Here is a 14,190-nt window from a genome sequence, read left to right on the forward strand (position 1 = left end):
ATGCTCCAATAGCTCCACGCTAGGCCCCGGGCATCAATGCTTACATCTAATAGGTGGTGACAGTTTGGGGCATTCACACCCGTCAGAAAGACACAGTGAGAGATGGGGCCCCAGCTCTGTGCATGGGCTGCCACTACTGTGGCCAGATCCTATCTGCCTCCTTGGGAGAGACACGTGAACTCTAGAAAAGAAAAATCAATCAGAATAGGATTTAACTGTAAATTCCCATCAGCCTGAAGGATGTGAACTTATATGCAGAAATTCCTCTCTCCTCTGACCTGGAATGGCCCAGGCTCCCCATCTTGCTGATGACAATAATCTTTCTAGGCCCAGAGGGCCCTTACGGGTTAAGGTCAGAAACACACGGTACAGGCCAGGAAAGCATTTCTCCTCTTAATCCCAAAATGAGCATATCTGGAGCTACTGGAGTCCACAGAATTCTAGTCCAGGGCCTCTGTGAACACACCAAGCCTAGGCCTCCAAAAAGGGCCCCCTTCTCAAGAGGCAGGAAACCACATCCATGCATCAGTCTATACAACACCACCTTGGAGAAACAGCTACGCTTCTACACTGCTTCCCTGCTTGGGGGCGGGGCAATACAGGGGCCACGGGGGTTGAAAGCCTCAGTGCAGAAGAACGGCTGTGAGATGAAAGGCTGAGTGAGCCCAGAGTCCTTCTCTCCCCATCCCGGAGCCCTGGGTATAGCTGCAGGTACCTCACAGCACTGCACACTTCCTGACAGAGGCTCCACTTGACTCTAGGACTTTCTACACTCATGCCAAGCAGAACAGGCAGCTGCCCCTGGGCCAGACTTACCTGCACACTTAACAGGAAGTTGGTTAATAACTGCAGCTCATGTTGTGACTGCAAGTTGATGGTGGCCAGCACTGTGAATGGAAAGGAGAAAGAGAAACAAAGCATTGTCTTAAAGCCAGGGAGACTTTCTGAACTAACCCAGACCTTTCCCAATTGACCAGCAAAATAAATTAATCTTGACATTGCTTCCCACCTCCAATGAGAGTTTAGGTCCTCTGATGTCAGGAGATTTATCTTGCTCCTCTCAGAAACTCCACCACACAGCACAGAGCTTACAGGGCAATCACTCACTAGGCATCTGTTCTTGATTAATGTAATTTTTACAAGCAGAGTGTACATTTCTGGTAATTATTCCTTCACAGAAGCCCAGAGTCTGATCTTTGTTTTGCACCTGAAGCATCTAGTGCAAAGTAATGATCTAAATGAAGATTCCCCTTTTATTTCTTAAATGAGGGCTAATTTTCTATTACATTCCATAATGTGTCCATTTTTTAATTTAAAATTATATTTTATATTTTAAATGGCATCAGTGAAAGGTATGCCCAAGAAAGATGTGCTACATTTGGCCTATGGTCATGGACCCTTTGGCCTACCCCAGCTGCAGAACTTGGCTCTGAGGCTCCTTGCCTGCCTGTTGTCTGCTTGGACAGTAGGCCTCATATGCACTGGGCTTGGCCTGAGCTGGGAAGGCATGAACAGAGACTGAGCCAGCCTGCCAAGCTGGCCACCCTGGCACTCGTCTGTTGGACATAAGCCACTGATTACCAGTGATTAAAAACAAACAAACAATAGCTGAGGCTCCAGGAGGTTAAACAACTTGCTTCAAGGTCACACAACTGGTGAGCAGCAGAGTAGGGCTGCAACCCCAGGCCCATCTGACACTGACCCATTGCCCTGTGATGTCACCATCCTCCAGCAAGCCACTGGATAAAGACGCTACATCCAGACCCCTCCTCACCTAAAGGAGAAACCTTGAAGGCAGGAGGCCTATCTGAAACTGAGCAGGAAGAAATCTCAGAAGTGAATAGGATTAGCGTGGCTAAAAACATGGCATCTATTCCTAGCCTTCCTGACTCTTCGCTAATATAAAAAGAAATCCAAAGGTGGAAGGCCATAAAGAACAAGACCCAGAGAGGAGACAAAGCAGAGAGGAAGTTTCAAGAAAATCTCCGGAGGCTGCAAAGGGCAGCTGGTCAGTCAACAGCCTAGGAGAGTGGAAGAAGCTTCAACCAGCTCCCCACCTCCAGCCCCAGTCCTTGTCTAACGTCCCAGGCACTGTGCATTGGGGAGCACACTTCCGTCCCCTGCCTCTTACACTCCTCAAGCCTCTTCCCCACTGGTGCCCCACCCTAGAGGACCACGCTCTCTGGGAAAGCTGAGCCCGAGTGTCTCCAGGCTAGGGGGGATCAGCACAGCAGAGTGTGAACTGCAGCAGGTCAGTTAGGGCCATCTCAGCCAAGGGATTCCTCCTGCCCATTCCTCCTGCCTGCTCCCAGGATATCTGCAGCACCAGACCAGAGGATTCGTCTCTGGAAACACTTAACAGAGCTAAAGACAGTACCTCCTACCACCCACATTTTGGTTTCCCTCCTGGAAACAGCACATGCCAACCCAATCACCGCACACGGAAGCACACGTGCCCCAGCCCCTCCTGGCACTCAGCTCCCAACTGGCCATTTAGTGCCTCCTCTTAAAACTGCTCAGTCAAGAGCCAGGCAATGGAGAAAATCCCCTCACATGGAAGATTGAGTAAAACTGGTAAATATTAAAAAAAGAAAAAGAAAAAAAAGTAAAATATCCTCAGAGCAAAGTAAGAAAGATGGTGTCCATTTAAAAAGTATGCCATGAGAAAAGAAATATATGCAAGAAAACAAGACCAAGGAAATAAGAGAAGGATTACAAGACAGAAATTGAGGAAGTCACCCAGAAAGTGGAACCAAAGGGCAGAGATACATCAAAAAGATCAGCAATTTAGAGAATAGATATGAGAGTCCAATCTACAAATAACAGGAGTGACCAAAAGATCAGAAAAAAGAAGGGAAAGCATATTTTAAAAAATGCACTGACTGGATGTCCCACTGACAGCAACCACAACTGTTTCCACTCAGATGATGCACAAAAGTTCCACAGAAGGAAAAAATCCTACACCAAAGAACATCATTGTGAAACACCAGAATACCAAGGATAAAGGGAAAATCCTGTAATTTTCTAGAAATGGGAAGGGGAAAAAACACAGAACATATAAAAGGATCAGGAACCAGACTGTCCTTGTACCTCAGCAGTGAGGGTGGGTGTTAGAAATCTGGGCACAGTGCGGAGAGCGGATTGGGCGGGAGACCCAGAGCTCAGCCTCGGGTAAAGCCCGTAGCTGGCTTCCATCAGATCAGGGGCGGTGGGGTCTCAGCCCGTGGACTTGACACAGAATCTGATACGTTCAGGTATTTGAAACACACGTGTGACAGGAGTTTGGAAAATCTTTGGTAAAGGGTTTGTTTAAAAGAGAAAAGGGGGTAACACCTAAAATTCATGTAACGTGTGTCAAGCACGTGTGTGTCAAGTCAAATTTTTTAAAAATAGCAATAAAAGAGGAAGGGGAGAGAAAAGAGACTTGAAAGAGAAGAAAAATAAATGGGATAAACACACTGGAAGTGAAAACTAAGCCCCCCGAAAGCGAGTCACTTCACAAATACTGCCCCGACTATCTCTCGCACCGCACCGCGGCGGGCAGGAGGGGCGTCTCCACGCGGGTAAGGCGGGCACCACGAAACCAGCCAGAATCACCAGGGAGCCACGCCGCCGGGATGCCACGGGCCAGGGTCACGCATTTCTGTGATCTTACTCTACACCTGTGAACGCCTAACTGTAATTACATTTTTAAGTACTTGAGAAACGTCCTTCCGACAGCAGACAGAGCTCCGGAGGTCAGAGCTGGGGTGCAGGGCACCGGGAGGGAGGGGCGGAGGCGGGGGCAGAGAGGAGGGGGTACGGAGGGAGTGGCACAGGGGCGAAAGCGGTGGGGAGGCGGCACTGAGAGGGCGGAGGCGCGGAGACAGACAGGGGGAGGGGCACGGCGGGGGCGGGGCACGGCGGGGGTGTGGCGAGGGGCGGAGCGGGCCGTGGAGGAGGGCCTGGAGTCCCGCAGCGGGCGTCGTTGACTCCCTCCGTGCCTCCGAGGCCTTGCTCAGCACGGTGCTGACGCGCTAAACCCGTGCACCAGCCTCCAAGGGGTCTTGATGGCACTGACCCCAGACCCTGCCGGCCTCACCGGAAGTGATGGGCCGGCGGAGGCCTTGGAAGCAGCCACAGGGAGACAGTGCCATCCCGTGGACGTGGCGGGATCGCGGCTGGCCCTCGAGGAACTCGGTCTGGGAAAAGGGCCTTCTTTTGCCCATTCATCCAAGTCACATCTTGAGTGCCCCCTGCAGGCCGGAGCTGGCCTAGGGCTGCGGAGATGAAAGGCCCTATCTGTTCAGTCTAGTAGAGGGGAGGGCGACGCAGAAGGAACGGGAAGCCCGGCGTGCTGCAGCGGAGGCAAGCAGGTGAGAGAGCCCACAAGAAGCATCTGGCAGCTCATAGGAGGCTCTTCAACCACCATCATCCTTGGGGAGCATGAACCGTGTCCAGGCACAAGAGCACAGCCAAACAAGACAGAAACCAGGCCCTGGCAGAACTTACAACTGCAAACAGGTAAAGAATACAAAGAACTACCCAGAACGTTAGCAGGCAAAAATAAAGCAGGGCCGAAGGGCTGGGTGAGCTCCAGGAGGAGCTGCATTTCAAGTGGGTGCTTTGAGGTGACCTGGGAGAAAAGCTGGAGGAAAGGGAACAGCCATAAAGTTCTTTGCAGGAAGGCTGGGGGTGTCCAGTATGTTCCAGAAACAGACGGCCAGGAGGAGGGTGGAACAGGATGGCGGGGGCAGAGAGCCAGGAGACACCTAGCCAGGTCACAGAGGTCACAAGTCAAAGGAGGCCCTTCGAGGCCTTTCTCATAACTTGTGCTTGAGTCTGAGGAAGGCAGAGTGTACCTGGAGTTAAGGTGAGGCCTGAGGCGATCCAAATGACATTTGCAAATGCTGCTATGTTGAGAAAAAGTTGTGTGGGAATCAACAGTGAAGAAAGGAGATCAGTTCAGTGCTGTTGCAACCACACACGTCAGAGTGATGGTAATAGCGGACGTGGTAAAACTTTCTTGGATCTGGATACATTTGAAGCTAAAGCTAAAGAAAAAAAGGATTTGCTGTGTGTCAGGCATACACAAGGAGAGGCCTGAGAGTGCTACAATGTTTAGGGCCTGGGCAACTGGGAGAAATGGAGTTGCAATTTACTGAGAAAAAGAAGACCGAAAGCGGGGCAGGCTCTGGGAGGGAAACAGACAAGTTCAGTTCGTCACAGGTTCCATTGAGACCGGCAGCTTCCCGGGCGCTGAGCCCAGTAGGCAGAGGCCCATGTGAGGCAGGAGTTCAGGAAGGTCGCTCATGGAGACGTGCATCTCACACTCATCAACACACAGGTCAGACTTAAAGTCACCTGGATGACATCACCAGAGTGGTGAGTGTATGCGGGGGAGGAACATTCATTCCAAGGAGTGAGAAGTAACGGATTTAAACATCAGAACGCAGGGACAGAGAAGTGACTGGCAGGAGATACCAAGCAGGAGCAGCCTGTGAGGTCGGAGAAAAACCAGGAAATTGGGTCTCAGACACCAAGGGAAGAAAACATTTCAAGGGAAAGAGATTGATGATTGCTGACAAAATCAGAGAGGTCAGAGGTGACAAGGATGAGCATTTAAATTTGTAACATGGAGGTCACTGGCAACCCTGAAAAGAGCAGTGGCAGTGGAATGGCGAGGGTTTAAGAGAGATGGAGAGGAAAAGGACTGGGGCAGTCACTGAGCATGGACATGGGGAAATCTCTTAAAAGGGGAGCAGAGAAACACAGCAGCCTCTGGATAGGGAAATGAGTCAAGAGATTTGTTTTAGAAGAGAGAAATAACAACGTGTTTATATGCAGATGGGAATGACCCAATAGAGAGAGAAAATCTGATGACCCAGGGCAGAGTGGGAGTTGCTGCAGCAATGCGCTTGAGTAGCTGAGGGACCAGGGGCTTAGTGCACAGGGTGAAGCTGGGCCAGCACCTCTACGGGAACAGGAAGAGACGCAGAGTAAGGGGAACCGATGCCGCTGGATGGAGAGCCGCCACGGTGACCTACTGTACACTCGCTGCCCAGCCAGCTGCCATTATGATGGGGGCTACATACCCCCTGGACAGTGGTCAGCCATCTCCATGATTTGGGCAGGGTTTGAGTAAGCCACCCTCACAGGACACCCCATAATGCTTCATCTGCTCTGCCCTCTCTGCAGACATTCGGAGACCTTCCTTCTAGAATGACCAACTCACCATTCCCATCTTGCAGTCTGCAGAGCGCTATTAGTGTCCTGAGTGAGTGCTCAGCAGAAGTGGAGACCAGAGATCCGTCTGCCACAGATCCTCCAACCCTCCGAGCCCCAGAGCTTTGGGCCCAATGCCATGCACATGGGAGAAGCTCAGACATCAGGGAAAGGCCACTTGCGGCCCACGCCATTTGGGGAAGCATGCAGAGTGAGGCCAGGGTGCTGTCTCCCACCCTACCCCCGCACGGCTTCCAGGCAGGCACCTCCATCCATGACTCCCTTTTGCAGGCCGTCCTTGTTGTCTGAAGTCAAGAGCAATTCCACGATACCTCGGTCCTCCAAGGCCTGTGGAGGAAAAGGAAACAGGTCAGTCTGTCGTTTCTCAGAGCTGGGAAGGTGGCAGCAGAAAAGAAAGTGGGAAAGATTCAAAATAGAGCATTTACTTCTCTGCAGAAGGTGGACAGAAACCTATCCTGTCTGTGCCTAACATGTTCAACAAAGCTCCTATCGCTGAAGTCCAGCTGAAGCAGGGGCAGGGCTGTCAGACTCTGGCGGACCCTTAGCTGCCTCAGATCTGGTGAGGTGCCAGATCTGGCTAGTGCGCTGTTCCCAGATGGGCCTACTCAGAGGCCGGCTTGCTAGGGGCTCCACGAGCGGGTCAGGCCCTCCCAACCCTCCAGCTCCCCCCACACCAGAAGCAAGCAACCCATCCTTTCCCCCCACTGGGCCAGGGTGGGCTCTGTTCGACACAGTCACACGCCCATGACACGCTGCGTGTGCCCAGTAGAACAGGAAGAGCTCCTCGAAAGTCGTCAATCAGATGAAGAAGTGGAAGGAGCACACACTGTGCTGAGAGGCAATGACTATCTTACTACTCAGAATAACTGCTACCACTTATGAGCCACTTACAGTCATGCCAGGCCTCCTGCTAAATACTTTACATAGACTGTCCTGTTCACTCTTCACAATGAATAACTGTACAGAGGAAGAGTCTCAGAGAGGTTGGATAAAGTGTTAAGGGATACAGAGCAAATTAGATGGTATGGCACTGAATCCAGAGTCTGTCCAGCTTGGAAGGCTCTGCTCTGGGGCTGTGGGCTCTTTTGGATGAGAAACCCCAGCCAGGGGGACTTTCCTCTAATTTTCCCTGCAGGTATTTTTACAAGACTGCTTATTTCAACCAAATCCTTTGGGAAATAGGTTAGACAGAGAGATAATCAAGTGGATACACAATGTTCATGTCTAAAGCCCGATGCCAGTAAGGAAACAGCAAAGGGGGCCCTAATTCTTAGAGACAACAGAAGCTGCAGAAGTTCAATCCATTAAGCAAGGTGAGATGTCACGTTAAAAGGACCCAGCACCTCGCAACTGTCCAGCCAGTCATTCGCCGGTATGTAACAGGCTTTGCCTCAGTTCCTACCTTATGCATACAGTATCGTGGGGGTTGGGAGGCTGTAACCTTCTTTTACAGCTGTACTAGTTACTTGACCTTTCACAGGCATTAATTTATTGACCGCACACTGTAAGGGGTAATTACTATTTCCTAAGCACCAGCAATCTGCCAAGCAGAGTGAGGGGTCTTGTTTCTGTAATCTCACTTCATTCCCAGAGCAGCCTTAGAGAAAGGCATTCTTGTCTCCATGGAGCACATGATGAAGATAAGGCTCAAAAAGGTGAGGTGATTTACCCAAGGTCATCCTATGCTGATGGTGCCCGTATGTCCGCAACACCCAGGAGAAGCTGCATGGCAGCTCAGGAGGGGATCCTTCCAAGAGCTCAGGATGACAGTGGGTGGGTGCTGCAGCTTCTCTTTGTTCATCTGTCTCACATATGGATACCTTCCCCAGACACCAAGGAAGTGCTGACTGAGCTGGAGAAGCCCCTGAAGGGGCTGCATTCTCCTCTCCACCCATCAGCAGAGCTCTCCTTCTCTACAGCTCAGGACTCAGTAAACACCTGCTGGAGAAGCCCCAGCATTCAAGAGACAGTCTAAGGGAAGGAGTTATAGTGGGAGAAGTTCTCCTATCCTGGGCCCTGGCTGGGATTTTTCTAGCTCATTCAAAGGCTAAGAGGGAGCTCAAGGTATGGTCTAAACAGGCTGCAGGTGGGCTTGACTATCCGGACACAACTTTCCCCTTCCCAGCTTTGGGAATGCCTCTTCCTAGAGATAGGCTTGCTCCCTACACGGGGCTTTCTGCAGATGATAAGAAGGGGGAAGACTAGATGAGAACCTATAAGCTGGAGTGCTTGAGCTTGGTCCACCTGTGTGCAAGGACTGAGGTAATTTCCAGATGGAAAATGAATCTGCCTATGACAGCAGAAGAGATGCTGACATCAAGGGTTAAAGCTAAAGCAGCTTTAATTAGGTGGATTCCCTGAGCCCACTTAACATTTCCTCAACCCACACCATGGCCCGTCCTGCTAAGTACTCTAAAACCACTGCCAATAATCTATCAAAGTCTTATTTATTGACTACTTACTATATGCCTAGAACAGTCCTGAGCCAAGTGATCTCACACATACACACAATTCAGAGAGGCAAATTCTCTCATTAGTCCCACTCCAAAGAAGAGAAAATGGAGGTTTAGAAAAATGCATAGAAACCAGATCTGAGTATAGCCCCGTTCTTTTAAGTGTCATCTAGGCCTGCCCTGCCCTGATCTGCCTGCCATACATTAGATCAGTGGTTCTCAAATTAACCCAAACATTGGAATCAGATGTCTGAGGACTGCCCCACAGATTCTTTTTTGATTAGTATGGTATGTGGCCTGGGCATAGGGATTTTTAAAGTGAATGTTCAGATGAAGCTGGGAACCCCTGCTTCAGATGCTAGAATAACAGCAGCCTCTATAGAGAGACTTCACTAATCATTACATTCAATGACACCCATCCCTTTATTCTCAGCCACTGCAGTATCGTGTGTACTGCAACCCCCAATTAGACTCTATCGATAAAGGGTAAATAAGTGATGACCCCACTGAAATAAAAGTATGGTGAAAGGATTCACTAATTAATAAATGGTGCTAGGAAATGTGGTATTAATGAGAAAAGAATTAGACCAACATGTCACATCATAGCCCATACTACATTTCAGAGGAAAGAATGTAAAGAAATAAACCAAGCTGACTCTTACTTTCTTGATATAAGGCATATAGGCGGGGTCTCTGTTATAGGAACCATATTCATTCTCCACCTGCACAGCAATGATGGGGCCTCCATGTTTGTACTGGGGAAAGAAAGAAATAATCAAAAGCTGAGTTTGTAGTGGAAACTGTACTAATTTCACCACACTTATCACCAATTAGCAAAATATTCCATTTGAAAGCAAAAGTCTCAAAAGATTTGATTATATAATTGAGAACGATGTCAGTAAGACACAGAGTAGGTAGGGAGCTCCAGGTCCTTGTTCCCTTACAGAAACATCAAATAAACAATTACAAACTGACTAAAATAACTTTATAAGAGCTCTGGAAACCAGTTAAATGTTCAAGCAAATCAAGAAAAACTCATGTATAAAATGATAAGAAATCTCATGGTGTTTTTGCTCACCCTTGCCGCTCCCCCTCCTTGGCATAGCATGGCATAGTCAGAAAAAAGCAACCCAACTCCCAGTTCCCTCCCTCAAGACAGAAGGAGCAAAATGGAACTTGTTTGCAATATTCTGGACTGTCTGTAGGCTGCCCAGTAGACTAGTTTCTGTGTCATCTGACTTGGAGCTCAGACAGGAAATGGCATAGCTTGGATCTCAGGTTGGAAGCTACATAAGGCAATGAAGACCACAGCATGTGAAAATTTCAGGGGGTCTACAGACCCATGTATGCCACGGTGCAAAGGGTTATAGGCAGAGGAATATGATAGAACATCTAAGGCCACAAAAAGAAGCTGGGGTGAGACTCTTAGAAATTAAGACTTGTAAAAGCAGCAATGGAAAGTTGGGAGGAAAAAAAGGGTGGCACACACTCAGGCCAGACTAGATGCATGCCTAAAAAACATCTAAGAAGATCTAAAGCCATCTCCCCATGCTGATCTTAATGCCTAGGAGCCCACCAAATAAGGAAGGTGTTCCCCACCAGTCTGCAAAAACTGAGAGAGGTGACTGTTGTTTCAAATGCCCAGTTTTCAACAACAACAAACACAAGGCAAAGAAAGAGGGTAACACAGCTCATTCAAAAGGACAAAGTAAATCTCTAGAAACAGTCTCTAAAGAACACACTCTGGACTTACTACACAAAAAATTTAAAACAACTGCCATACACACACACACACACACACACACACACTCAAAGAGCTAAAGAAAACATGGACAAAGAAATCAGGAAGAGGCCATATCAGCAAAGTGAAAATATCAATAAAGAGATAGAAAGTATAGAAAAACTAAACAGGATTTCTGTAGTTGAAAAATACAATATCCGAATAGAAAAATTCACCATATAAATTCAACAGCAAATTCCAACAGGAAGAAGAAAGAATGGGATAACTTGAAGACAAGTCATTTTAAATTACTCAGTCTGTAGAACAGAAAAAGACAGAGAATGGGGAAAAGCGAATAGAACCTGAGGGACAAACACATCAGTAAGCAGACAAATATAGTCATTGCAGAAATCCCAAAAAGAAGAAAGAAAAGGGGCGGAGAGATTATTTGAAGAATTAATGGCTGGAAACCTCTCAAATTTGAGGAGACATGGATATACAAATCCAAGAATCTTCACTGAAGTCCAAGAAGCATTAACCAAGAGACCAAACCAAGACACATTACAACCAAACTGTCAGAGCCAAAGACAAAAAGAGATTCTTGACAGGAGCAAGAGAAAAGTAACTTGACATGTATAAGTGATCCCCAATAAGACTCTCAGTGGATATCTCACCAGAAATCTTGCAGGGCAGTGACAGAAGGATGATACATTCAAAGTGCTGAAGGAAGAAAAAAAACAAAACTATCAACCAAGAATTCTACATCCAGCATAACTGTCCTTCAAAAAATGAGGGAGAATTAAGACATTCTCAGACAAATAAAAGTTGAAGGAGTTTGATACCACTAGACTTGACTTATGAGAAATGCTACATAGAGTCCCTCAAGTTGAAATGAAAAGATGCTAGACAGTGACTTGAAGCCATAGGAAAATACAAAGTTCTCCACTAAAGGTAAATGTCAAAAAGAATGAAATCTTGCCATTTGCAACAATGTGGATATAACTAGAGGGTATTATGCTGAGCAAAATAAGTCAGAGAAAGACAAATACCATATGATTCACTGATATGTGGAATTTAAGAAACAAAACAAATGAACATAGGGAAAGGGAAGGAAAAATAAAATAAGATGAAAATTGAGAGGGAAACAAACCATAAGAGATGCTGTACTCTAGGAAACAAACTGAGGGTTGCTGGAAGGGAGGTGGGTGGGGGAAAGGGGTAATTGGGTGATGGGCATTAAGGAGGGCACTTGATGTAATGAGCACTGGGTGTTATATGCAAGTGATGAATCACTAAATTCTACCTCTTGAAACTAATTTAAAAAAAAAAGAAAAATGTAAAAACCAGTATTGTTCTAATTTTAGTTTATAAATCTACTTCTTTTTTACAGGATTCAAAAGACAAATGCATAAAAATAACTACTAATCTATATTAATGAGTACACAACATATAAAGATTTGACTTGTGACATCAGTAACATACAGGGAGGTAGAGCTGTAAAGGAGTAGTTTTTGTGTGTGACTGAAGTTTAGTTGGCACCAATATAAAATAGAATGTCATAACTTTAGGACAGTATTTGTAATCTCCATGGTAACCACAATGAAAATATCTACAGAATATACACTCAAAGAAATTAAAAGGGAATTAAAACTTGTCACTATAAAAAAAATCAACTAAATATAAAGGAAAGTAGTAATGGAGGAAATAAGGGAGGAAAAAGCTACAAAACATAGAGAAAACAAATAACAAAATGACCAAAGTAAATACTTCCCTATCAGTAATTCCTTTAAATGTAAATGGATTAAATTCCCCAATGAAAAGACCTAGATTTGGACTTGTACAACACTACAGATCAACCTAACCTAACCTAACAAGTGAACCTATATATAGAACAGTCCATCCACTAACACAATACACATTTTTCTCAAATGTGTACACATGGAACAATCTCCAGGATAGATCATATGTTAGGCCACAATGCAAGTTTTAATAATTTTAAAAGACCGAAATCATACAATGTATCTTTTCCAATCACAATAGAATGAAACTAGAAACCAACAGAAGAAGGAACACTGAAAAATTCACATTTCAAATTCCAGAAATATGTGGAAATTAAACAACACACTCTTAAAAACGACTAATGATTCAAACAAGAAATAACAGGGAAATCAGGAAATACCTTGAGACAATGAAAATAAAAATTCAAAATTATGGGATGCAGCAAAAGCAGTGTTAAGAGGGAAATTTATAGCTGTAAACACATTAAAAAGGAAGAAAGGTCTTAAATCAACACCTAACTTTTCACCTTAGGGAACTAGAGAAAAGAAACAAACTAAACTCAAAGGTAGCAGAAGGAAGGAAATAATAAAGATTAGAACAGAGATAAAAATAGATAATAAAAAAACAGAGAAAAATCAACAAAACCGAGAGTTAATTCTTTGGAAAGATGAACAAAGTTGACAAACCTGTACTAAGATTACCTAGCATAGCAGCATTATTCACAATAGGCAGAAGCAACCTAGGTGTCCACTGATGAATGAATTGATGAACAAGATGCGATACAGACATACAAAGGATTATTATTCAGTCTTTAAAAGGAAGGAAATCCTGACACCTGCTACACGTGCTACAACACGAATGAACCTTGAAGACATGCTAAATGAAAGAAGCCAGTCATAACAGGACAAATATTGTAAGATTCTACTTATATGAAGTATCTAGAATGGTCAATATCATAGGAACAGAAAGTAGAATGGTGGTTGCCAGAGGTTATGGAGAGGGGAGATAGGAAGTTAATGTTTAATGGATACAGAGTTTCAATTTGGGAAGATGAAGAAGTTCAGGAAATGGATGGTGGTAATGTTTGCACAACCATGTGAATATATGTAATGCCAGTGAACTCTACACTTAAAAATGGGAAGAGTAGTAAATTTTATGTTATGTATATTTTGCCACAATAAAAAACAAAATAATTATGTTATACCCAGAATTTTTTTTTTAATTTCTGGTACACTATTTCCATACTTGAGAGTGGTTCTGAGGCATATTCCTGGTACGACCTTCCCTACAACCCCCACCTCTACCTACAACACCCAATCTACTACAACCTGCTGAAGCATCTCAGTAATCCCACCTTCCTTGCAAAAGTCTAGGCTAATAATTTCCTGGCCTCTTACTTCTTTCATGATTAGGGCTTCTAGGCTTAAGAAATAAAAATACAAGAAAGCTGGTTAAACTTGAATTTACAATGAATTAATTTTTATATAATTATTATTATATATAAATTATATTATATATATTATATAATTTTTATATAAATTATGAACATTTTTAATGTAGGTATGTCCTGTGCAATATTTAGGACATATTTATACTAAAAAACATATTCCTTGTTTATCTGAAATTCAGATTTAACTGAGTGTTTTATTTGTCTACCCTACAAATGGTCAAGTAATTCCTTTGATCTATGTGTGCTGTGAACATTCCAAACCATTGATTCAAGAGCAATTTTTATAGATGTACTAACTTTTTATAAATGTACTAATTTCTCAGCATGACTCTTCTAATTTTTACATAAGCTATTGGATTAATTATTCCCATTCCTGCCTTTTTATTGCTTCCAAGTACTACATACAATAAGATAATTTCTCCCCAAAATTGATTTTGATCAGCTATATTTTGAATAAAATGTGTACCATACAGCACCTTTTTGGTAGGTAGCAAAAAGATGTACCTTCAAAAGTCATCAATTTTATAACTACAAAAAGTCCTGCTGTCTTACAGGTAAGGGCC

At 44.9% G+C, this 14,190-nt stretch overlaps 1 protein-coding gene across 2 annotated transcripts in view; it reads right to left on the reverse strand.

Annotated features, from left to right (window-relative positions):
- Positions 1–14,190, reverse strand: part of GLB1L2 (galactosidase beta 1 like 2) — a 49,686-nt gene that overhangs the window by 17,161 nt on the left and 18,335 nt on the right. For both annotated transcript variants that reach the window (XM_087868260.1, XM_045790752.2), the window contains exons 6-8: positions 9,341–9,433; positions 6,471–6,552; positions 817–887 (exon numbers count right to left, since the gene is read on the reverse strand). In XM_087868260.1, the coding sequence (XP_087724386.1) occupies positions 817–887; positions 6,471–6,552; positions 9,341–9,433 (246 nt within the window). The remainder of the gene's footprint in view (positions 1–816; positions 888–6,470; positions 6,553–9,340; positions 9,434–14,190) is intronic.

Source organism: Ursus americanus, chromosome 16 (assembly GCF_024610735.1).
Source record: "Ursus americanus isolate L20-20 chromosome 16, mUrsAme1.1.p, whole genome shotgun sequence".
Classification (NCBI taxonomy): Eukaryota; Metazoa; Chordata; class Mammalia; order Carnivora; family Ursidae; genus Ursus; species Ursus americanus.